The 22,962-nt window shown below is 35.3% G+C and overlaps 2 protein-coding genes across 6 annotated transcripts; both read right to left on the minus strand.

Annotated features, from left to right (window-relative positions):
- Positions 1 to 2,339: 2,339 nt before the first annotated feature.
- On the minus strand, positions 2,340 to 6,356 carry LOC110796812 (L10-interacting MYB domain-containing protein). 5 transcript variants are annotated; one of them, XM_056836904.1, is made up of 4 exons: positions 6,111 to 6,356; positions 4,271 to 4,362; positions 3,235 to 3,561; positions 2,340 to 3,116 (listed from the first exon to the last, which is right to left on the minus strand). In XM_056836904.1, the coding sequence occupies exons 3-4, from the start codon at positions 3,559 to 3,561 to the stop codon at positions 2,484 to 2,486; spliced, it is 960 nt and encodes a 319-aa protein (XP_056692882.1). In that variant the 5' UTR covers positions 4,271 to 4,362; positions 6,111 to 6,356; the 3' UTR covers positions 2,340 to 2,483. The 5 variants fall into 5 exon arrangements, with proteins under 5 accessions (XP_056692882.1, XP_056692881.1, XP_021857589.1 ...); XM_056836903.1 differs by having other exon boundaries at positions 4,250 to 4,362; XM_022001897.2 differs by lacking the exon at positions 4,271 to 4,362 and having other exon boundaries at positions 3,235 to 3,581.
- Positions 6,357 to 7,543: 1,187 nt separating this feature from the next.
- LOC110796813 (protein OSB2, chloroplastic) lies at positions 7,544 to 13,739 on the minus strand. The gene is made up of 4 exons (XM_022001899.2): positions 13,338 to 13,739; positions 9,320 to 9,458; positions 8,015 to 8,165; positions 7,544 to 7,937 (listed from the first exon to the last, which is right to left on the minus strand). Exons 1-3 carry the CDS (start codon positions 13,661 to 13,663, stop codon positions 8,034 to 8,036), a joined length of 597 nt encoding a protein of 198 aa, XP_021857591.1. The 5' UTR covers positions 13,664 to 13,739; the 3' UTR covers positions 7,544 to 7,937; positions 8,015 to 8,033.
- Between the last annotated feature and the right edge of the window lie 9,223 nt (positions 13,740 to 22,962).

Genomic DNA, 22,962 nt, shown 5'->3' on the forward strand with positions numbered 1-22,962 from the left:
TTTTCGTTCCCAAATGTGAACTAAAGAACCTAATGACTTATTTCAAACTTATTACATGTTTAATATGCTTATTTTTAAAGTTTTCAAATACTCATTTCAATCTATTTATGCACATTTAAGGCTCATTGGGTCGTTATAGTTCATATTTAGACTAAAATGACATTTAATCTAATGCTCCCATCAAATTTTGTACTTGACTTTTTGTGTTGATTTTGAACACGAAATCATTATTCGTAAATGAATATTGTTGGCATTGTAATTAATTCCTATTGATTGGTTTATTTCAGTATACAATTAGATTTGCGCAGGTTTAATTGTGGTAGTTATGCAATATCAAATTAATATTCGAGAGATGCAATTTGATGTTTAGGCTTGTGTGAATAGGTGGAATTAGAGTTAATACGTAGCGAGAGCCCGTTAATTCTGAGTCTATGATTAGTATCGATTCGAGAGAGCATGCTAGTCTAATTAATTACCTTGCTGATTATCGTGATTGTTCATTGTCCTAGATTGTTATTTGTTGGTGAACCTATGCCCTAGATTCCTTAATATATTGATTCATACTCGTTTAATATTCGTTCGTAGTCTTAGTATACAAATCATCAACCAACTCTTGTTCCCAATAGTCTAGTCTAATTGATTAATAGTAGAAAGAACACTGTTTCCCTGTGGATTCGATCTTGACTTCCCTTGCTACCTAGCTAGTGGACTTAGTGATGTGGGCCTAATAATTGCCTCCACCACGAGGCCCAAAGAAGCCATAATATCCTATCAAGCCAGCTTAACTAACCCATGGTTCAAGCCTAGGAAGTAGGCTTGGACCTTAGGTGTTCAAACAAACATAAAGGCACGACCCTAAGTGGGGAAGCCCATGGTCTCTGGCCCAGTTTGTAAAAGGCCCATGATTAACGGCTAAGGGACACGTGTCCCAAATCCTCAAGGGGGGCACGCACCCCGCAGATAGGGTTGAGGGATCACTTCCCGAGAAACCCTAGCCCTATAAAAGTCAATGACATTTAATCTAGTAGTAGCTTTTGATGGCCTTGAGGCCCTCATGGCCATGAAGGAACTATTCCTATTCGGATTTTCAGTATGAAAGGGTGGCTCTGTCTTGAATTCTTTCATTCTTTGAGCCACCATATGGTTGGTTTCTTAAGGTGCGCTACAGGATATATGCTTTATGTAGTTGGGCTTCAAATAAACTGCCTTCAATATGGATGTGTTTACTTTAAAGATGAGTATCATCTGTTTTTCATCCTTATATGACATAGATGAGCATAGTCATCACTGAAGCCACTGAGGTGATAAAAGGGGATCTTAGTGACTTAGTGGCATTCTTGAAATATCCGTACATACATTGGCTCTAAGTTCTGGCAAAGTACGTTTTATCAAAAAATGTTCACCGTCATCTCTATTTCAACCACAAGGGAAAACTTGTACGTGAGCATCTATTGTGCATGAATTAGGGATTGGTTAGCTGATGTGTGATTAAGCAAGATTAACTTTATATATTTTGCTGTAATCCTTGCTTGGAACGTAGGCCAAAATTCCTTTCAGCGTCAATATGAATGGGTGATATGACGGAAAACAATTTATATTTAAAGTCTTCTATTTTTTTTCTTGGATATTTTGATATTGTTGGGGCTTTGGGTTTTAACTAGCTACAAACTTTTGTAAAAGACGGTTTTACAGGAAAGACCGCCTTGATGGCACATCAACTGCCACACAAGCTGCCAGGTGAAATGCTAACGTCAGCATCAAAAATAAAAATATATATAACATTTTTGATGGCACTAGTAATATAAGCAAAATAAAAAGGAAAGCTAAAGAATTAGTGGTTTTCTTTAGGTATTTGGTAGTGTGGATGGAAAGAAACTAATTTGTAAATTTCCAAGGCATAGTTTTGCTTACATTTGCTTGGGTTTGAGTGTTTGACAATTTCATGTACTGATGCAGATTGAAGTGTTAAGTGCCCATAGGCATGTTGATGTGTCATGCTTGAATTGAAATGTTGAGTGCCCATAGGCATGTTGATGTGTCATGCTTGAATTGAAGTGTTAAGTGCCCATAGGAATGTTGATGTGTCATGCTTGAATTGAAATGTTGAGTGCCAGGGACATATTTTTTGTGTAATCAGAGCCAGACACATATTGAGCATTGCTTCTTTTTCTTTAATTTTGTGGACCATTTTAATCTTAGACTGTATAACGTCTATTTGGATCTATTGCATTCAAGCCTGACGTGTAAATGTCTTCTGCTAATTGCATATATGTCTAATATTACTAGTGCAATTAAATGTGATACATGTGGATTACAGCTTACAGTGAAGACCCTATCTGTGTAAAATAAAGAAACTCCAAACTCTTGATTTTGGAGATCCACTTCATTGCCTTGAGATGCTTATAATAATTCTGTCTATTTTTACTGAATGATCCCTAAATTAGTTTGTCCTAATAATTACAGAAAGTTCACTCCATTAACAGTTAATCTCTATAGCTAATGTGTCCTAGTGCTTCAAAGCAACTAGTTGAACTGCACTGCTCCTGTAACCAACACAATCTTCTATCCACACCATTAAGCAATATGAAGGTTTCTCTTATATTAGGATCATCAAAGAGATCCAAAGCCGCAAAGTACAATGACTCTCCCATGCTTCCAATTTCATCCAATGCCTTAATGCAATTTGTGATAGAGAACATTTCCTTACATTCTGTCTTTGTAATTGTCCTCAGCTTAGAGGAACCAATCATATCTAACATTGCTTCTGCCATAGAATCGAGTATTTCTTGCTCCCTTCGTTGTTCTCCATTTTGATCTACCTCAGATGTATGCTTCCTCTTTTTCTCCAAATTAGTCTTGCCTCCCTTTACAACCGAAGAAATATTCACTTGCGTGGATTTCATTGATGATGCAGCTTCAGGAGTTGCTGCCTCAGTTTCCCTAACAGATGCTAAACCTATATGATTACCATTATTTGCTCTAGATTTATGTTCAACCTCCTCATAATGGCTTGATTGAGCATATCTCCCATCAGCCCCACTATCAACAAATATAATGCATAATTGCTCGTAGATGGGGCAGTCCTTAATTTTAACTGCTTCTGGTCTAGGATTCACCTGAAAGTCCAATAGCACAACGAACTTATTGCCAACTCGACAACAACAATGGACAAAATTTTATAAAAAAAAAACAATACTTCGTAAAAGAATGCAGAAAAAACTAGGGAGTATATACCTCTATGCCTTCCCATAAGTCAAATCCAGTGGAGCATGAATCTTCCATGATGAAATCATTTTGAACTAAAGCAGATTTAACCTGGTTATACCGGACACGGAGAACATCTAGGTGTTTTCTCAATTGGTTGTTATTGAAGTTTAGAGCCGTTTTCTTATTGAATTCGTCACGTATGTAGCCCCAACTCTTCTTGTCAAAAATGTTATTTGGTCTATTTCCCAATTGAATCTGTTCCACAACCAAGTCTGCAAAAATCTTATCAAGGGGAGCTGTCCATTTTGTCCTCAGGCGTTCTTTTGCTTGACGCTCAGTCACTTCGCTTTCCATCTACGATTTCACGTCACCACCTTTTTAATACATATATCGCATTCATTACAAAAATACAAACACATACATACGTACAGATACGAAACAAAATTTGGCGACCAAACCATTAGCTACGCATCCTTAACATAGGTGACACTTGACTAGTATGACCTGATGAAGCGTAGGCAACATAGAAGACCACGTCTAAGCCATGCTATATGATCAAACTTAAACAATGTCTAACAAAAAACCAAGCTAAGCACATCAGATACATAAGAACTGAAGCCCTGCTCGGTGTGAAACCACTGATGACTAAGTCTCTCATAATGAAATGTAGATCTAAAGGTTCCTTAATAATTCAAACTATGAAGTTGATTAAGCCCTCTCGAAATAATTAGTAAATATATAACGACTTGACAGCATCAACAGCTATACCATTCCATTGTCAAAAGACAATCTGAGACTTGCATGTTAAACTGTTATGGCCTATATTTGCAGCCAAGACATACTACGCATGAATAGTGCTCCCAGCCTATAAAGGATCAACAAACATCCCTAAATATGCAGCTTAAGTGTTATAGGTATTATCATTTCTATGGACATAAACTATACCAGGATCTGTTTGTGAAAAGCCCCATGGACTTGTCCACAAAATCAAAGCTTATACCAAACCAAAACAAGTCAAAGTTAAGGGTTGAATCGGAACTACCATGCATGTACTGGTTCTGACCTGGAGAGATCGGTTCTGATCTGGACATGATCTTTGTATATCAATTCTGATCTGGACATGATTTGTACAAATCAGTTTGATCTAGACATGATCTGTACAAATCAGTTTTGATCTGATTAAATCTGAAATATGGAATAAGGTGAACTAAACAGGGCCTATATGTAGTATCTCTATTACATAAGTGAAAAACTGAGGTTATTTTAGTAAATCTATTGGTGGTGTACACCTTGAATTTAAATTATAATAACACAAATATGTTTCTTATATTCGCACGTATTGCATTTAAATTATCCGTTTAACCGTTTCTTATATTCGCACGTATTGCATTTATATTATACTTTTTACATATTATTTCATGTTTAAATAAAATAACACAAATATATTTCTTATATTCGCACGCATCGCGTGCATATAAGACTTGTAGTACATAAAGATGAAGGGTTAAAGTATAGTTTCATTATGTCTTCACATAGGTAAGGATGTTAAGATTAAGTTATTATTGGCCATAAACCTATGTTATCTTCACATATCATCTAAAATTTAATGTTTTAAACGTTTACTTCCAAATAACTAGCTACTAGCTTTTGACATGTGCGAGTGCGACGCAATGTGCGTATTTTGGAATCAAATTTAAATAATGGTGTTATTATAATACATGATACTCCCTCCGTCCCGGAATACTCGACCCGGTTTGACCGGCACAGAGTTTAAGGGACTTGAATTGACTTATTTAATTTAATAGGTAGTAGTTGATAGTGGGGTATTATTTTAATGTAGTTAGTGGGAGGTGGGTTAAGAGGTGGGGTTGGGGGAGAGTAGGGGTTGAATTTTTAATTATTTTTTGTATGGAGTAGGGGGTAGGTGAGTTAATAGGGGTGGAGTGAGAAATAATATAATATTGTTAGAATATTTCCATTTTTAGAAACAGGTCAAGTATTAAGGGACGGCCCGATAAGGAAAACAGGTCAAGTATTCCGGGACGGAGGGAGTAGATTGATAGGGTATAGGGAGAAAGATAACTAAATAAAATCATGTGTGTATGTAATTTTTAACTAAATAGAAGTAAAAAACTATATTCTTTCTCAAATTCCTCTGAGTTTTCGCTCTTAGTATAAAACAGCAAAGCAATTAGCAATTCAAATTCCTCAAAGACTCTTGAAGCATTACATATGTAGCGCCATTTAAGAAAAATTCGAGTTTCGCATAGTTGAGGCCATGTGCCATGATTAAAAAATCCAGCAATAAAAATGTACAAGGTGACTGGCATTGATTCTGCAAGTGAATCAAAATCAACAAATAATAACTTTTTCTGCTAAAACACCACAAATAATATCAAATTCAGCTGAAGAAATCCCACAAGACATTGAATTTGAATGGATTATCACATTACAATATCTAACATATCCCAAAATCGATATTCAGACATAAATTTCTTCAAATTAACATATAATTCAGAACCCAGCTACCCAACTTTGATTTCAAACTGAAAAACAACTAAAATGTTCAGAAAATTCAGCAATAAACAAAAATTAACCTTCACACTCCCAATCCAACAAAAATCACCATGCAACAGCTGAGATCAAACAATTCAACAAAATGTTCTCCATATAAACGCAAAAAAATTACATTAATTTCAACACAAACAAATTTACCTGGGCAAAATCAGATAGAAAATTCCCAACAACCAAAAACACAAATCTCACAAAAACAAAACAACCCCACAAAAATTAACGATCTGGGTATTATAGAATCACACCAAAAATCAAAAGATTGAACCTTTTTAGCAAGAAAAATGGGTAATAAGGGGAAAACTTTTATGAAAATCGAATCAATTCTTTACCTCCTTTCCCTTTCCCGCTTTTCCGTTAATTGCTGACCCCTTTATATCTTGTGCGTCTAGAAATTAACCCAAAAAAACCCTTCAAAAAGTTTGATGGGAAATTTGTTGAGTTTTTCAGATGGATTGTTGGAAAAAGAAAAGGTATGTAGAGTGCCGGTGAAATTCTGCTGATCAAATAATATTTTCAAGTTGGGATTGTGAGATTGGACCACCGTGGATTAACTTGGGTAATGAATTCTCAAGAATCTTATGTGTTTTTTCTTATTTTAAAAGAAAACACGTGTGCTTTATACTGTCAAATACGGAGTATAATTCAAAGCATAATCTTTCTAATTGATTGCCGTCGTATGTATAATACAATATATTCTACTCTAACTCAACACTAATATTACAACTCTATAATATTGGGATACTCTAATATTTCGGTTGTAATGAAAATGTTGAATCATTTAAATAAGAGTATATAACTCAGTGAGGGTTTACTACTTGTAATTATTATCAATTTAAAATTGACTATATACCTTTATTTTTATTTGATACAATCTATATATCCCGTGCTTATGCACAACCACATTCTAGTTCTAAAAGTAAACATGTGTCGATGCCAACTGACTTAAGTTGTATAGTCTTTGCTGATTGAGAATGGTACTCGAGATCTTTGATCGATTTACCCTATATTAATGTTATTATATTGGTGGAAAGGAAAATAAAGTAAGAACGAGAGTAAAAATTGGGGAAGGAAAAAACAAAAAAGAATTTTAGCAAATTTCTTTAAGATTCCATCATTTTGATAGAATCTCATTTTTCAACTCTTGCATTCACACCCATTTTGAAAATGATTGTGTAAAGTGCATATGTATTAGGTTGTGACCTTGTGGGTTAATGTGTCATGTATGCAATTAAACCGTAATTGTCAAGTGTGTTTTTCATTAAAATTCAGATAATTTGCTATCACATGAATAAGTTATCAGGTCTTAAAGTTGACTCTTTTACAATAAGGTCTTATCAAGTCCAATAAATTCTATTAAGTTCAGATTTGTCCCGAAAAAAATGTCATTTTAATTATTGCTTTCTAACTTTTTTAAGCATTATCTATGAAAATCATTACGCAGAAAAGGGTAGCTACAACTTTTAGGATATGGGCTATGATATTGAACAATTTAGCATTAGCAAAAAAAAAAAAAAGTGACCACAAAGTTTCCGTGAATGGTATGCAGCTAGACACCAGAGCCCTAAGCAAGTAACCGAATTCAACGTGATGGCTATGTTGGAAATATCTAGTTAGAAACGTTGCCATATTATTATCAACATGACAAACGAAGTCGACATTATGATCACACAAAATTGTTGAACACCATTCACTTTTGAAGAGGATTTTTTGGGGTATGAAGTGACTTCAAATAGATAAGCAAATCTTCAATTCAACCGTGAGGTTGAGGTTCCACGACTCTCTTTCCTCGACCTCATTGTTGTAGAAGTACATATATCATTCTAACACCTAAAACTTACATAAGTTTCATATCGACACAATAATGGAGCTGTACTTTCCTATTTTGATATTCAAACACCTGCCGACTTCCCAGATACTCAAACATATTTTCACATCACTTTCATAATAGTAATTAGACTGGATACTGATCACTAATTAGACAGTCTTAATTGTCAAGATATTCTGTGATTAGTATGGCAAGAGTTCTCTGTTTCCAGATATTTTCATTGGTCCCCCGGACTCTCGGATAAATGTTCCACGTGTTTGGTTCAGTGAAGGAAGCTACAGTGTATTATTGCTCATCATATAAAGGAGTGTTTCAGTGGCTATAGAATTATCTGCAAGAACACAACAAAGAAAACATATGAACTTCAAGCCAAACAGACAATGTAGATGTAGTTAAGAGAGGATTTACCAATATATTTAGGCAATGGTTATGATCTGGGGAGATGTTTCATCTTTTCTTTTGACGGTAGATATGTTATATCTTTCCTTTTATGAAGGTAGAGATGTTTCATCACTTCAGGATGAAATTGACGAACTAAATAAACATCGTGAACCATAAGCTGCCACATTTTATTTTTGACATAGGGCAAGAGAATAATTAGTTACTCAGTACAAAATAAGAATGACACAGTTATCATCACATAAAGGAATAGTTTATAAATTTCGATTAGCTAACTATGTAATCGCCCATGAACATAGTTGAGGAACAGAGAGTTAGAATAAGCCATTACAATGTAGTATACCATGTTCAGCATTTCTATTCACAGTTACCTCAATGGTGGATTTGGGAGATCTTAACCTAAAATACTAAGTTTGACTGTTTGTTTGGTTTGGTGTAAAACGTTTTCATGGAAAACGATTTTCCCCTTTTCAATCATTTAACGTTGTTTGGTTTAACAAGGGATGAAAAACAATTTTTCCTAACTCCCTCAGAGGTCAGAGAAACCTTTTCCATTTGAAAGGAAGGGAAACACTTTTCCACCTTTCCTCCTTACCTCCTCTTCCTTCTTCCCTTAGATCTTCACCCATCTTCCCCTCAATCTTCACCCATCTTCTCCTATTTTCCCTTTTCTATTAATTTTATTTTAAGGAACCAAACAAAGGAAAACTAGTTTAGAATTGTGTTTTCCCTTCGAAAATGTTTTCCATGGAAAATTATTTTTCCCTTAAAACGTTTTACACCGAACCAAATAGAGGCTAAATAACACTACATTGACAGATTCATTAGTTCCCATTGTGGTGGAGTTGCTGTGTCTACAAAACATTTTCAGATTTCTAAAAACAAGATCTAGTTTCATGATTGTGATGGCAGTACGCAAGACAACTCTTTAAAATACAAGTTTGTCACTTTATATATTGGCACTTGATAATGGATATGTACAGTTTCGATTTTGGAGTTCAAGCATAACAGAAAAAATCTCTTTAGTTTCCTGATTCAGAACTTTAATTTTGCATTTAACTAAATCAACTCACGAGTTTTCAAAACAATGGCCTGCCGTACAAAGCAGAAAGGGACATAAGAAGCATATTTCAACTCTTATCAGGTGCTAAATGCCAGCCTGAACCTCATTAGTTGCAGTACATGCTTCCCACATAAAGTTTAGCATGTTATAAGCAAAGCCTGGGCTTTTTCAAGGCCAAATAATTTAAATAAATGCATTTGATTTGACCAAGCAAGGAATAATATGGACTAACGAGAGAAGCATAATACTACCTGGGATTTTGACTGGTCATTAGTCAAATAGATTGGCAAGAAATCTGAACTCAAGTGTCCGGTTACGTGTACAGTATCCTTTTCCTTCAGATGGGTAGCAGCAGTGACAGCCAAGTCACCTTCAAATATTATACGAATCCTAGTTAAAGAAGGGATATATAGAAAGGGAAATAATCAGTCCAAAGTTCACTTACATCATAAATTATGCTTTTAAAAGACCAGTTAATCAATTAGAAGGGGAACAGAGCTAAACTATAACATAAAGTACACTCCGTCATATACATGCATATCATGAAAATTTTACGATGTTCTAACGCCAATGCCCTCGAATATTTGATAATGACGTGTACAATACTGTGTGAGTGCGCTTGCATGTATGAACTATAACTATAAATTAGCACAAGCATTTAAGGTTTTAGCTCAATAATTTATTTTTTTTATTTTTTTTTGGCAGTTAATATTAGGATTATATTAATACCAAAGAGCATGGGCAAAAAACTCAAAGATTACAAGAAAACCAGACCACTAGGCCACAAAGAAACTACAAGATTACAACCTGTTAATCCTGCAGTAGCCTATTTCTTAGGTGGTCAATAAGCATACATCTCCAGAAGTATAAATTCAGTCAACTTGATGTCGATGATGAGGTGAGGGTGTGTGCACACGCGAACTCACGTGTAAACGGGAGAAAGAGAGAGGGAGATAGACTAAATCTTTAACATCAAGCCATCCTTTTTCATCACTGGAATTCCCAGCTACCACTAGATCGCCTTATTTGAATAACACACTATCACGATTATCACTTATCACCCAGTCACCACACACCAAGGACGATGGTGCCACAACTAGTAAATAAACATCAAATTTGCAATCATTCAAAACAGAAAAGTATACAAATCAAGAAAGAAGCACAAAGTAGATCACATTTGCAATCAATGGGCATCAAAACATATAAAGGAACAGAATAGAAACAGAGAAGTTACAAGCAATGAACACCACCACTTAATCACTTGAACTTACACCATCCCAACAAGAGTATAATAAGAGTGTAAAACAGGCATCTCCAACCACCCAAATACTCCGTAGCACATATAGATCTTGTTTGACAATGAGTTGCTGTCTGTTAGCTGGTTAAGGTTCACTTGGCTTGTTTGACCATAGGCTGTTTCAGTTAGCCATTAACATCACTGTATCATTTCTTCTTCCAACACAACTTACTATGAATTCCATCCATTTTCTAGTTTAAAGAGCTTCATTCAATGACTAATTAGATTAGGACTTCCCACTAGATAACAAACATATATTAGCAGACATTGTTTATTTAAAATAACTGATACAGGCAGAGGCAGCAAACACCCACTTAAACACTTGGAGAGAAGTGTCGTACATCAACTAGTCTAACTCTCCAATCATTCAAAGAGCATAAGTTGTCCTTCCAACGCAACTTTTCTTATTCAAACGCAATACCTCACAAAGATGTCCATTCATTTGCTCCAGACTAATGAGCTTCGGTTAATTATTATTTCAGGTGCTTAACCCTTACAAGTTAAACCAACAAAGTAACTAATATAGACTATGGTTTCCATTTTTATTTTATCTGGTATTGGTAGTCTTTCAACTTTTATGCCTCTTTAAACTGTTTAACTTGATAGTCTTTAAACTTTTATGCCTACTTTAAAGGGCTTAGTAAGAATAACAAATCAAACTGCACATCAAGCAACATGACATGTCAAAGACAAATCACATCGATTTTCAATTAGAAAAAATGTCCAATCACATGTCAGTACTTTAAATAACACAAGATTTTTGACACGCCTGATGTGATATTATCCTTGAAGTCTTGAACACGACTACACGAGAGACAGGAAGGGGCGGGGGTGGCACCAGTGACCAGCCCCTACAAAAATCTATAAAAATAAACTCAACGCTATAATACCCAACAAATCAGGTTGTTCCAGTGGCAAAGTAGAGGAGTATTAGGGATTGTTTGGGTTTTAAGGTCGCAGGTTCGGTACCGATTGACAGAATTTTCAGTTTCTTTTTTCTTTCTTAACCCCTTTTTGATATATATCCATATTTTCGAGATATACTATCCATTTTTTTTCCAAATGCATTGACATTTTAATTTTGAAGTGTGATGTTTGCAATGTTCAATATCATTTTAACCCATAATAACATAAAAATTCTTTTTAAAAGAGTTGCCCAAAAGAACGAGTTTAGGCCTTTTATTGGACTACATTATTACCGGGAAAAAAATTTGCAACTTCAAAGGCAACATTTCGGACATTCAAACTTAACTCGGCCTTAGTTAAAATTCTAATAGCCCCCTCAAAGAATGATCCTGGTTCCGCCATTGCTTGAACATGCTGCTTCGTAGGAGTAGCTAACTAGCTATGTTCTCAAATATTCGATCCTCTCGGTCAGCACCAATGTATAAAAAGGCTCAACGTGGTATAGGGTTCCTACTGTGCCTAGGCACTGTATGCTTTTTTTTTTACTCATGTGCACCTCAAGTGCGCCTCCTTGGAATCGCCTCATATGGGCAAATAAAGGCGCTTCACCCGTATCGCAAAGAGCCTCAGCTCCTAGACGTGTGTCGCCACCTTTTTATACACTGGTCGGCACTCAGCTGGCATCCCCCCACCAAATACATAAAGGAAGGAAAAAAAAAAATCTATACAGAGTTCTTTTTGCGTTGGCTCAAATGAAAAAAAAAATCTGGTAAACTTTATAATACCATGGCAGGATGCATAAGCATAACACGGCTTCCCTCTGGGCTTGTATCTAAAGATAGCTAGCAGAACAGGCATAAAACTTGCAGCAGTGAATGAGCCCAACACAATAAACAACTAATTTAGAACTGCGATAACATTTTTCACTCAAAAGCTATTTGAGGCCAACAGATGCAACAGAAAGTGGGCCTTCCAGTTTATATTAAGACGTGACAACTTTCCAGTCATTGCTAATCAACAAGGTTACAAGGAGTATAGGCTTCAGTTAAGGACCAGACCTACATAAATAGAGGAAAATTCCCACTTTTTCATCCCAAGTTAATTTACCACATGCAACAAGCTAGCTATCTCCAGTTATGGAAGAACAGATCAACCAACTTTCTATGCAATGTATTCACCAACATCTATCAAACTGCATTTCGCAGGAGTTCTCCAGCAGGAAATGTGAGAGCATGCAGACCACCACACCCAAGGTACGTCTTCTACTCTGAAGAAAAGATTTGAGGTACGAAACAACTTTGTCGGGAAAAGAATCCCCCACCCAACATAAACTATCAACTATTAAGTACTAGTTGTATTCAACTATTCATAAAGGAATAGGATATTCTCATAGTTTACCGAAGTAATAAACTTTTTAGGATAGTTCTTCACAGTTCAAATTCCTCCTAGCAAAGAACAATTCCTAGAAGAACAAGTTTTTTCATAAACTAGATGACATATTAGTGTTGCTACCCCCAAAGAGGAAATGGTAGTGAGAGAAAACAACACCAAATCCTAATTGCATATGCCACTGAACTTCATCTTCCCTAGTCCTACTACTTATACTCCTTAACTGCTAATGATTTGGGATTGAAAAGCGCAAACTGTTTCATTCTTCAGAGATAACCCCGTAAAGAAATCCATATTCTGTATTGACACTTTTGAATGGTTGAGATTACATTTAAGGTTGAGTCTATGTAAAATGTGTCTGTTTTTTATAATGCCTTACCCGGTTTTCCTTGATTATTTCCATGGTAGTACATTAAACGATCCTACAAACGCTAATCAATATGGATAACTCGACAATAAACCAACCCTAAACAATTCCATACAATCAACAGTAATTGACAATAAACCCTACTGATCAAGTAAACTAATTAGCTCAATCAAAAACCAAAACCACACAATAATACTCAAATCAAACATCAACCCAATGGAATTATGCACAATAAAAAATCACCCCGCAAAAGAAAAAAAAACACAAACAAGGAAATTGAAGCGGAGTTTTGAAATTGAAGATGATATACCATAGAGAAGTCTGATTAAAGAAAGGCGGGCGTTGGTGAGAAATAAGAGTGGAAGCCCACGATTTTCCATCAACAGAAGTGCGGAATTTAACGGGCATTGTTACAGTACCAACAAGATTGACCAAATTAGCTACCTTTGGTTGGAACCGAATTTCACTTGGCCTCGCCAATTTCTTCTTCTCCGTAGCATTGTATAGATCATTAGAGGGGAGTTTTGTGGAGTATGGGGAGGAGAGAGAAAACGTGTTGTGACGAATGGAGGGAATTGAGGGGAAGAAGGTGGTTGATTTGAACGTTCTGGGCAAGGTTTTGTGCAGCAAGTTCATGGTGTTTGTTCTCCTCTCAAGTTCTCAGAATCTCAGTGAAAGTCGACGCTTCGGAGGGGGAACCTATGTTACCTGGTCTAAAAGGACGAATCTGTCACCAACCAAGCGCGAACCCAAACTCCAAAACCCAACCACAAGTAGGTCCACAACAATCCGTGGACTGTGGACTGTGGACCGTGGTGCACATAGAGCATGGTGCACCAAAAGAACATATGTGCATAAACAAAAGAACATGACACTATGCCAAAAGAACATGCGATATAATATTTCACTTTTTTGTTATAAAATAATATATTATTTTACTATTTATTAAAAACCTAAATAAAAAAAATACTCATGTTCTTTTCTCGTAACCAAATGTTCTTTCAATTATATACTAGTGTTCTTAAGGTGCACCATGCTCTATGTGCACCCACAAATTCTTATTTACAAAGGGTGTACAATATTTATTGTACACCGTAATAAAAGTTAACCCAAAATGTTTAAAAGTTAAGCTTATATAAGTAAAAGTTATCTATTTTGTAGTGATAATTTTTTTCATTTTAGTAAAACTTATTTCTTCAAAATCAATAATAATGTATAAAATTAATCATTTTATCCTTTAAAATATTTATGTATCAACTTTTTTTTACTAATATAAAAGTTAATCAAAATTAGGTTAAAGTTATAAAAAAAATGGGTAAAAGTTATGTTGGTGTACCATAAATTTATTGTACACCTTGTGCGCGCAAGATATTTTGATGTGCACCATGGTCCACCTTCTAAATTGTGCAACCACAATCACTGTCATTGTCAATAAAAGAAAGTTTTCTCGAGGAGCGCGAGTCACTCTACCAGACCGTTCATGAATATGAGAACTCCTAGGTGATAAATTATGGCCACTCAAACATGAATGCCGGCTCAACTAGAAAGTTTTCTTCACTGCAAAGGCAACACCTAGTGAAGAAAACAATTTTCAAGTATTAGAATCTCAAACTCCTAGCATACACAACTTTTGAGACATACCTTCTCAATCGCTTTTCACACCAGTTGGCTAGAGTTGCAATAAATGTTATTGGCTAGTATACACGATAGATGACATACCACATATATCTCTACACAAAGAGATTGATTTTAGATGTACTTTACCAATTCATTGCTCTTACCACCAACAGTTGCATCGAACGCAATCAATCAACATTTGGCTTGAATAATACAAATTTAGTCTGGTCTAAAGCTTCCTATGTATACTCAATGCAACACCATATGATTAGTCAATCATCAGAGTCTATCAATACATACACAAGCATTAACCAATCATAATCAAGCCAAAGAGACAAGACAAGTTAAATGAAACTACTCATGCCACGCTTAGGTATTTGCAACTGACCTTAGACTTCTCAAAACCACTACCAAACATTCCTTACTAGGAAACAACCATCAGGTAATTGCACGATGTACACGTTACCTAAAGTGCCACACAACAATGCAATTTGAAAATCTCTTTGAACTCCAATATCACATGAAACTATGTTGATGCAAATATACTTCCTAAGCTGGGCAAACTTAGTCACGGAAGAGATATATGATATGCAGTCAATACTAAAGCCAGAGTGAATCAGGCCTCTAAAAACATAACTTGCCCTTAGCCTTTTATAAGCTCTTACCTTTCAACTCACACCTGAAAGAAACTTAGCAGTCAACCCTGCTAAGATTGGGAAAGTCTGAGCTAACATATCCAAGGTACAATAGGTCTTAAAAGACTCATAATCACCTTTATATTACAACACTAATCCAACTAGTTCCAACCAATGCATATGACCTCTTAAGATGATTCATGAAAGTTATCCATTACTTCTCGAAGAAAACCCATGAACTTCACTGGTCCCTTGTAACTTCTTTAAAACAAAACGGAAAAGAGCAAGGACTCCACTAGTTGCGTTCTTACCTTTGCTACACCTCAATAAAAATCGACTCATCCAACACATTAGAAATTACCAGAACCAAAGCGAAAATAACAGCAATGAGTGAATATAGACATACCTATATCATACATTGTGCAAGATTTCACAGTCAAATGATAGCTTCATAAGATTCACAATAAGATAGATAATTCAATACAAATAAATGAAAAAAATAAGAAACATTTAAACCATGCAACTTGCTTAGAATTCACAACAAAAGCAAGTGCACCATAAGTGCACACACTAACTCTGGCTCACGTCAAAGTCAAAAGTCTCACAAGTGTTACACACCCCCGAACTCGTGATAATAAACATACCCTTTAAAGGGCACGTCTGGCAGAAAACACTTCAAGTGAGAGAAATCATTAACCTTATGAAGAGAGAAACCAACTGCTAACCCCACACATGGGTGAAATCACCTAACTTCAATAGTTGCATCACAAAGGAAAACAAGTCTCTCCAAATTAATTGACCTCACTCTTTGGTCTCATCCACTTTTGTTGCAAGGTCTCTAAAAAAAAAACAAACCCACAAGGAAGATACTCAATTCAGCACCCTCACCAAAGAGAGTCAAACCAACTTACTTGTTAGTTTCAAACACTAGCTTCACCCCCTTAAAACTTATCACAAGCACCAAAGAAAAATAAGTAAAACGGGGTCAAATAATAACTATGTACAAAGCTAGGGATTAAACAATAGTAACAAGAGCTTCCCTTCCACCGTGGTATGTTGATGTTTAGAGCCTTAGGTGCTCTTCTCTTTTTCCCGACGAATTATTCTTACAAATTTTCATTTTAAATAATAAAGTGAATAACATCACTCTCGAGCCACCCATGCATCGACTAGTCTCCTTGTGCCTATTAATATTTCTTACAACTACCCAATTCCATTGTACCTACCTTAGTCTAGCAAAACCAGTGCTTTTGATTTGTATTTATCTATAGATATTAGTAGACCATCTCCTTTTCAGATGCCACATTGAGTGTCATATATTATGTACGTAGTATACAAAACCTAACTCGATTATACGATAAGTTCCATTATCAAGATTTCAATCGAGTCATGAACGAGGGAATCCCAGTCATATCATAATTTATGAAACAATATTTCCTCCAAGTCCACCATACAAAAAATCTTGTTCCAAGAAGTGCATTTTCTTCATAACAAGAGTAATCAGCGACATTTTGATGACCAACGTATTTAACTTTTTGTCTTTATCCATCCAATACAACAAATTCGTTAATGTGAATTATCAACCAATATCCAAGCATATGCTCCATAATTAACCTGCCTAATTCAATCGAATAATTTCTTTGTATTGTTATCGACACAATTCAAGAATGAACAGTAATAAAATTTGCTTCTAAATCGTAGAAAAAATAACTGTTGAAACCAAAAATTTATGAATATTAGTTATATACTTCCTCCGTCTCAAATTAGTTGTTACACTTTCCTTTTTTGTCCGTTCCAGATTAGTTATTACACTTCTAAATTAGGAATGACCCCACAATTATTATAGTGTCTCTCTCACCGCTATTTTTTTTGTCCCCATACTCTCTCTCATTCAATTAAATTAATACCCCACTAACTCGTATCACATCTACTTTTTCAATAAAATAACAATTGATAACCAAACAAACACTTATCACCTAAAACTGTGTGCAAAAGGAAGTGTAATACCCCGAAATTTTTAAACTTGATTTATTAAAATTAAACATTATTTATTAGCTCGATTTCGTTTTAAATAATTACGAATAATCGAATTTCGTTATTTTAATCGTTTTTACGATTTATTTTAAACGATGAATTTATAAACGAAAATTTATTTATTTATCGTTAACGATAATTTTTATAAAGAATTATTTTAATTAAACATTTCTATTTTTAGTAAGTTTCAAAAATAGCAACAATTTTTGAATTTTTGGCCAAATAATGTGAAATTACGAAATTGCCCTTAAAAGAGCCAAAATCCCCTTTTCTCTTTTTCTGCTTGCTTTCCACGTACAAATGAGTGAAGAAATTTTCTTCCTTCTCCTCTTCCCTTGCTCTCCACGTATGTTCACTCCCCTTCCCTCAATTCAGTCCAAATTCAATCCTTGGACCCTAAGTATATATCCTTGTTCTTTACTCCACCTACTTACAAAGAATCAGAAATTTTTGATAGAATTTCAACAACAAACCAAATACAATTCCAATTTCAATCTCAATTTTCTGTGATTCAAACCCACCACCACCCACAACCACCGTCATCCTACCACCACCGACCACCTAGCCTCAGCCCCCCCAGCACCACCCGACTGCCCAACACACCACCACACGCCACCGTACTCCCCCTGCTCTCCACCTCCCTCGAACTCCCCTGCCCCTCCCTTGTTTCTTTTCTCTTTCCTTGCTAACAGCACCACCAACGCAACGCCCCACCACCGTCCAGCATAACCACCACTGGCACAAACCTACTGCGCCGCCCAGCCAGCCGCCACAGCCCTTCCTCCTCCCCCAAAACCGATCGAAAAACCCCATAGAACTCCTTTGTTTTTCCCCTAAGTCGTGCCCCATACTCCCTCCTCCTTTCCTCGACTGTACCACCGCCGTACAAACCACCACCACCTTCGCCTTCACCGGCGTTTCCCGGCGCCACCAAACCCAGCCCGTCGCCCCTTTTCTTCGGCTCTGCTCCGCCGTGCTTTCCCCCCTGCTCGTGCCCTCTCCTGTTCCAAACAAACCAAAATCAAAGTTTTATTTTAAAACTTTGATTCCCTTCCAACCCATATTAAAAATTGGGCCATATTTCAATTTGGGCCTTTGGTGAGTTAAAAATTGAATTACTATTTCAGATTTCCTAATTATTAAATTTCAGATTCTATAATTATTAATTTTCATGTTTTAATAATCTTTATAATATAATTATTTACTAATAGAGTTGGTTATTATTTTTCAGGTTTAATTATCGATTTTAATGAAATAAATTACTAGCTTTACTTAACAAAAACCGAATTTATATAATATTTTTTTATGTAAATCGATTTATGAAATATATAAATATATTTCGACTAAATTTCGTTTAATAATATTTTCATTAAAGTATGAAATTATATTTATTTATAAAACCATTACTTATAAAATTTATTATTTATAAAATATCGATTTAAAATTATTTGTCGATTTAATACTAATTCAGTGATTTAATATTTTGAAAGAAATTGGATTCGGAGCTCAGGACGAACGAACCAAGGAAAAGCCTTAGCAATCGCGGAGTGTAGGTAACGTCTATTGCTAGTACCCGCAATTCCCTTATAAATGCGATTATGAAATTACAACGTTATGATTGATTTATGAAATGAATGTTTTGACATGTTTTATGAATTGCGGGAAATGAAATATGATTGGATTGAATTATTTATTATAATATGATTTGATGGAATTATTTCTTATAATATGACTGATTGAAATTCTTATAAAACGATGTTTATAAGAAACCATGACAGAAATGATATTTATATGATGCCATGAAAGAAATTGATCTCAGGATCTAAAGGATGTTTTATTTTGATCACATGATCTAAAAGGAATGATGTTACTTCAACTGAAGTAAAAAGGCTAAAACGTAAAATTAAACTAAACATGATAAAGGAAAGTGAAAGACCTAGTCCGTTTGGCAGTATATGTTCACAGGTTACGATTCTCGGTCATGCATGTACCCATGGGGCATCCGCCCATTGAGCCAAGGCTCTCATGTTTTCGGGCCAAGGCCCCATGTTTATGGACAGCGGTCCATCGTGGAAGACGTTCCACCATGTCATACTTGCCACGGCTAGCATATGCACCCTAAAGTTATGAATGAATTAAATAAAAGACTTTATAAAATGTTTTACATTATTCTACTCTCCCTGTGTTATTAAATAAAATGAATTGAAATGAATTTACGTTGCTAGAATAGTTCGTTACTGAGTCTTCGGCTCACCGTTTTTGTTTTCTGCTTTAGGTACTGTTGGGAACGATGGAAACGAGTAGTGGCGAGGATTTCACTTTAACAATATTCACCTAGTTAATGTTCTAAGTTTTAATAGTTTAATTAAATTTTTTTTAGTAAGTTATGTACTTTTACTTTGGGAATATAAAGGATTATTATGTTAATTTTGGAGGATTTAATAGCTTATGATTGATGGTTGCCTTGTAATTCCCAAGAGGGAGTTACGACTGGTAATGTCCCGACCGAATTAGGTTAATTCCGCTGCTAATGATGCTTTAATACTTGAATTAGAGGCCGGGGTGTTACAGTTTGGTATTCAGAGCCAAGGTTCTGGACCATAAGTGCTAAACCTTACGGGTTTTGCACGTAATAGAATTCATTAGGCTTTAAGAAGAGAGTTTTAAGCAATTGGTTAAAAAGAATTTTCTAAAATCATGTTAATTAAGTTAAAATGAATATGAGTGTGAGCGTAGGAACGGGATAAAAGGGCTTATTTTCTACGATTTAATTGCTTCAATTTGTTGAGACATATTATGTTGAATGTTGTCTATCGAGGGTACTAATGATGTTCCCAAGGGCTCGCAACGAGCACCATGTTCACAATGATAACCACATTACCCACGAGTATTATTCCCATATCGATGCATTCATGAATGTTTTATTTCCTAGTAGAGGAATTGTGACATAGAAATTGTCCTATGGTGATTAGGGAAAGTTGAGTTCTAGCTGACTTGATAGCCTTCGACCTATCTAGTTTGATATAATTTATGGGAATGAATTGGCAGACTTATTGAAGCTAACATTAATTGTCTGGGGCATAGTGTGACCAAATGGCAAATGAGGATAGGATTTCGTCCCAAAAAGTTAGTGAAGAAAACCAATGATTCAAACTGTCTCTGCTTTGAAAACCCCTAATGACTGATGGTGAGTTTTTCTAGTTATCCTTGTACTGTTGTCGATCACTCATCACCGATACATCTATCGTTTGAGAATAGGCAAATGTTTTCCAGAAAAGAAACCTAGTATGCCTCCACCAGAGAATTAAACTTTAGCATAAAAGTCCACTTCTATTCCTAAAGCACATATAGAATGACATCAACTGAGTTGCAAAGAATTGAGGAATCAATTAAATGATTTACTTGGATAAAGGTATATTCAACTAAGTGCATCACTTTTGGGAGCCCTGTCATATTTATGAGGAAAAATGATGAAACATCGAGGTTATGCATAGATTATAGAGAGTTGGACAAGAATAAATATCCTTTATTCCGCATTGATGATTTGTTTGACCAACTTCGAGGTACAAAAGTGTTTTCAAAGATAGATTTGAGGTCTGGATACCATCGACTTTATAATAAACTTGAGGATATTCCAAGAACAACCTTTAGAACCAACTATGGTCACCATGAGTTTGTTGTAATACCTTTTGGGGTAACTGATGCATCAGCTGTATTTATGGATTTAATGAACCGCATTTTTGAACCATACCTTGATAAGTTTGTAGTTTTTTTCGTTGATGATATCTTGGTATATTCAGAGAGTAATGAGGAACATGAGGAGCATTTGAGAAAAGTGTTAGATACATTGATTGGAAACCAGTTATGTGCTAAGTTGTCAAAGTGTAAATTTTGGCTTAAGGAAATATCGTTTTTAGGTCATATTATTTATGAGAAAGGTGTATCTGTTGATCATGAGAAAGTAAAAGCAATCGTGGAATACGCTAGACCAACCAATGTTCCTGAAGTACGAAATTTTATGGGTTTAGCTGAAGATTATCGAAGACTTATTTATGATTTCTCTAAGGTTGCCTTACCCACAATCCGATTGGTTAGGAAGAATATCAAATTTATGGGGAATGATATGATGATTGTGAATCAGTAATTTGAGAACTTAAGAGACGTATCACCATTGCCTATTTCCTTGGCTTCCATTTGGAACTGAGAGATTTGTTGTTAATAGTAATATTTCTAAACATGGAATATGATGTGTCAAAATGGAAAAGGAAGGTCATATATGATGCTTTTCGCCAACTCAAAGTCCCTGAATAGAACTACCTTACTTATGATCTTGGTATACAATACCCTACTAGAGAACTTAATGTTATTGTAGATGTTTTAAGTCAAAATCTTACCTAAACCCGATCATACTTTTTCCGGGCCAACCAAGATGATCTGTAAAACGTGGAAGTTAAGTTGTTAAGAATAATGGAATTGTTTGTTTAAATGCGTTAAGTTATTTGTCGATTTTAAATTATTTGTCGATTTAATACTAATTCAGTGATTTAATATTTTGAAAGAAATTGGATTCGGAGCTTAGGACGAAAGAACCAAGGAAAAGCCTTAGCAATCGTGGAGTGTAGGTAACGGCTATTGCTAGTACCCGCAATTCCCTTATAAATGCGATTATGAAATTACAACGTTATGATTGATTTATGAACTGAATGTTTTGACATGTTTTATGAATTGCGGGAAATGAAATATGATTGGATTGAATTATTTATTATAATATGATTTGATGGAATTATTTCTTATAATATGACTGATTGAAATTCTTATAAAATGATGTTTATAAGAAACCATGACAGAAATGATATTTATATGATGCCATGAAAGAAATTGATCTCAGGATCTAAAGGATCTTTTATTTTGATCACATGATCTAAAAGGAATGATGTTACTTCAACTGAAGTAAAAAGGCTAAAACGTAAAATTAAACGAAACATGATAAAGGAAAGTGAAAGACCTAGTCCGTTTGGCAGTATATGTTCACAGGTACGATTCTCGGTCATGCATGTACCCATGGGGCATCTGCCCATTGAGCCAAGGCTCTCATGTTTTCGGGCCAAGGCCCCATGTTTATGGACAGCGGTCCATCGTGGAAGACGTTCCACCATGTCATACTTGCCACGACTAGCATGTGCACCCTAAAGTTATGAATGAATTAAATAAAGGACTTTATAAAATATTTTACATTATTCTACGTACTCTCCCTGTGTTATTAAATAAAATGAATTGAAATGAATTTACGTTGCTAGAATAGTTCGTTACTGAGTCTTCGGCTCACCGTTTTTGTTTTCTGTTTTAGGTACTGCTGGGAACGATGGAAACGAGTAGTGGCGAGGATTTCACTTTAACAATATTCACCTAGTTAATGTTCTAAGTTTTAATAGTTTAATTAAAGATTTTTAGTAAGTTATGTACTTTTACTTTGGGAATATAAAGGATTATTATGTTAATTTTGAAGGATTTAATAGCTTATGATTAATTGATGGTTGCCTTGTAATTCCCAAGAGGGAGTTACGACTGGTAATGTCCCGATCGAATTAGGTTAATTCCGCTGCTAAGTATGCTTTAATACTTGAATTAGAGGCCGGGGTGTTACAGTAA

Source organism: Spinacia oleracea, chromosome 2 (assembly GCF_020520425.1).
Source record: "Spinacia oleracea cultivar Varoflay chromosome 2, BTI_SOV_V1, whole genome shotgun sequence".
In the NCBI taxonomy this organism is placed as follows: domain Eukaryota; kingdom Viridiplantae; phylum Streptophyta; class Magnoliopsida; order Caryophyllales; family Amaranthaceae; genus Spinacia; species Spinacia oleracea.

Excerpts from the sequence above, each read along its gene's own strand:
- LOC110796813 (XM_022001899.2), bottom strand. The coding sequence starts at position 13,663 with ATGAACTTGCTGCACAAAACCTTGCCCAGAACGTTCAAATCAACCACC. Across the intron at positions 9,459-13,337 it reads TTTAATCAGACTTCTCTATG|GATTCGTATAATATTTGAAG; the intron begins GTATATCATCTT and ends TTCTTTAACTAG. Across the intron at positions 8,166-9,319 it reads ATGACCAGTCAAAATCCCAG|CTTATGGTTCACGATGTTTA; the intron begins GTAGTATTATGC and ends AAAATGTGGCAG.
- LOC110796812 (XM_056836903.1), bottom strand. Across the intron at positions 3,117-3,234 it reads ACTTATGGGAAGGCATAGAG|GTGAATCCTAGACCAGAAGC; the intron begins GTATATACTCCC and ends TTGGACTTTCAG.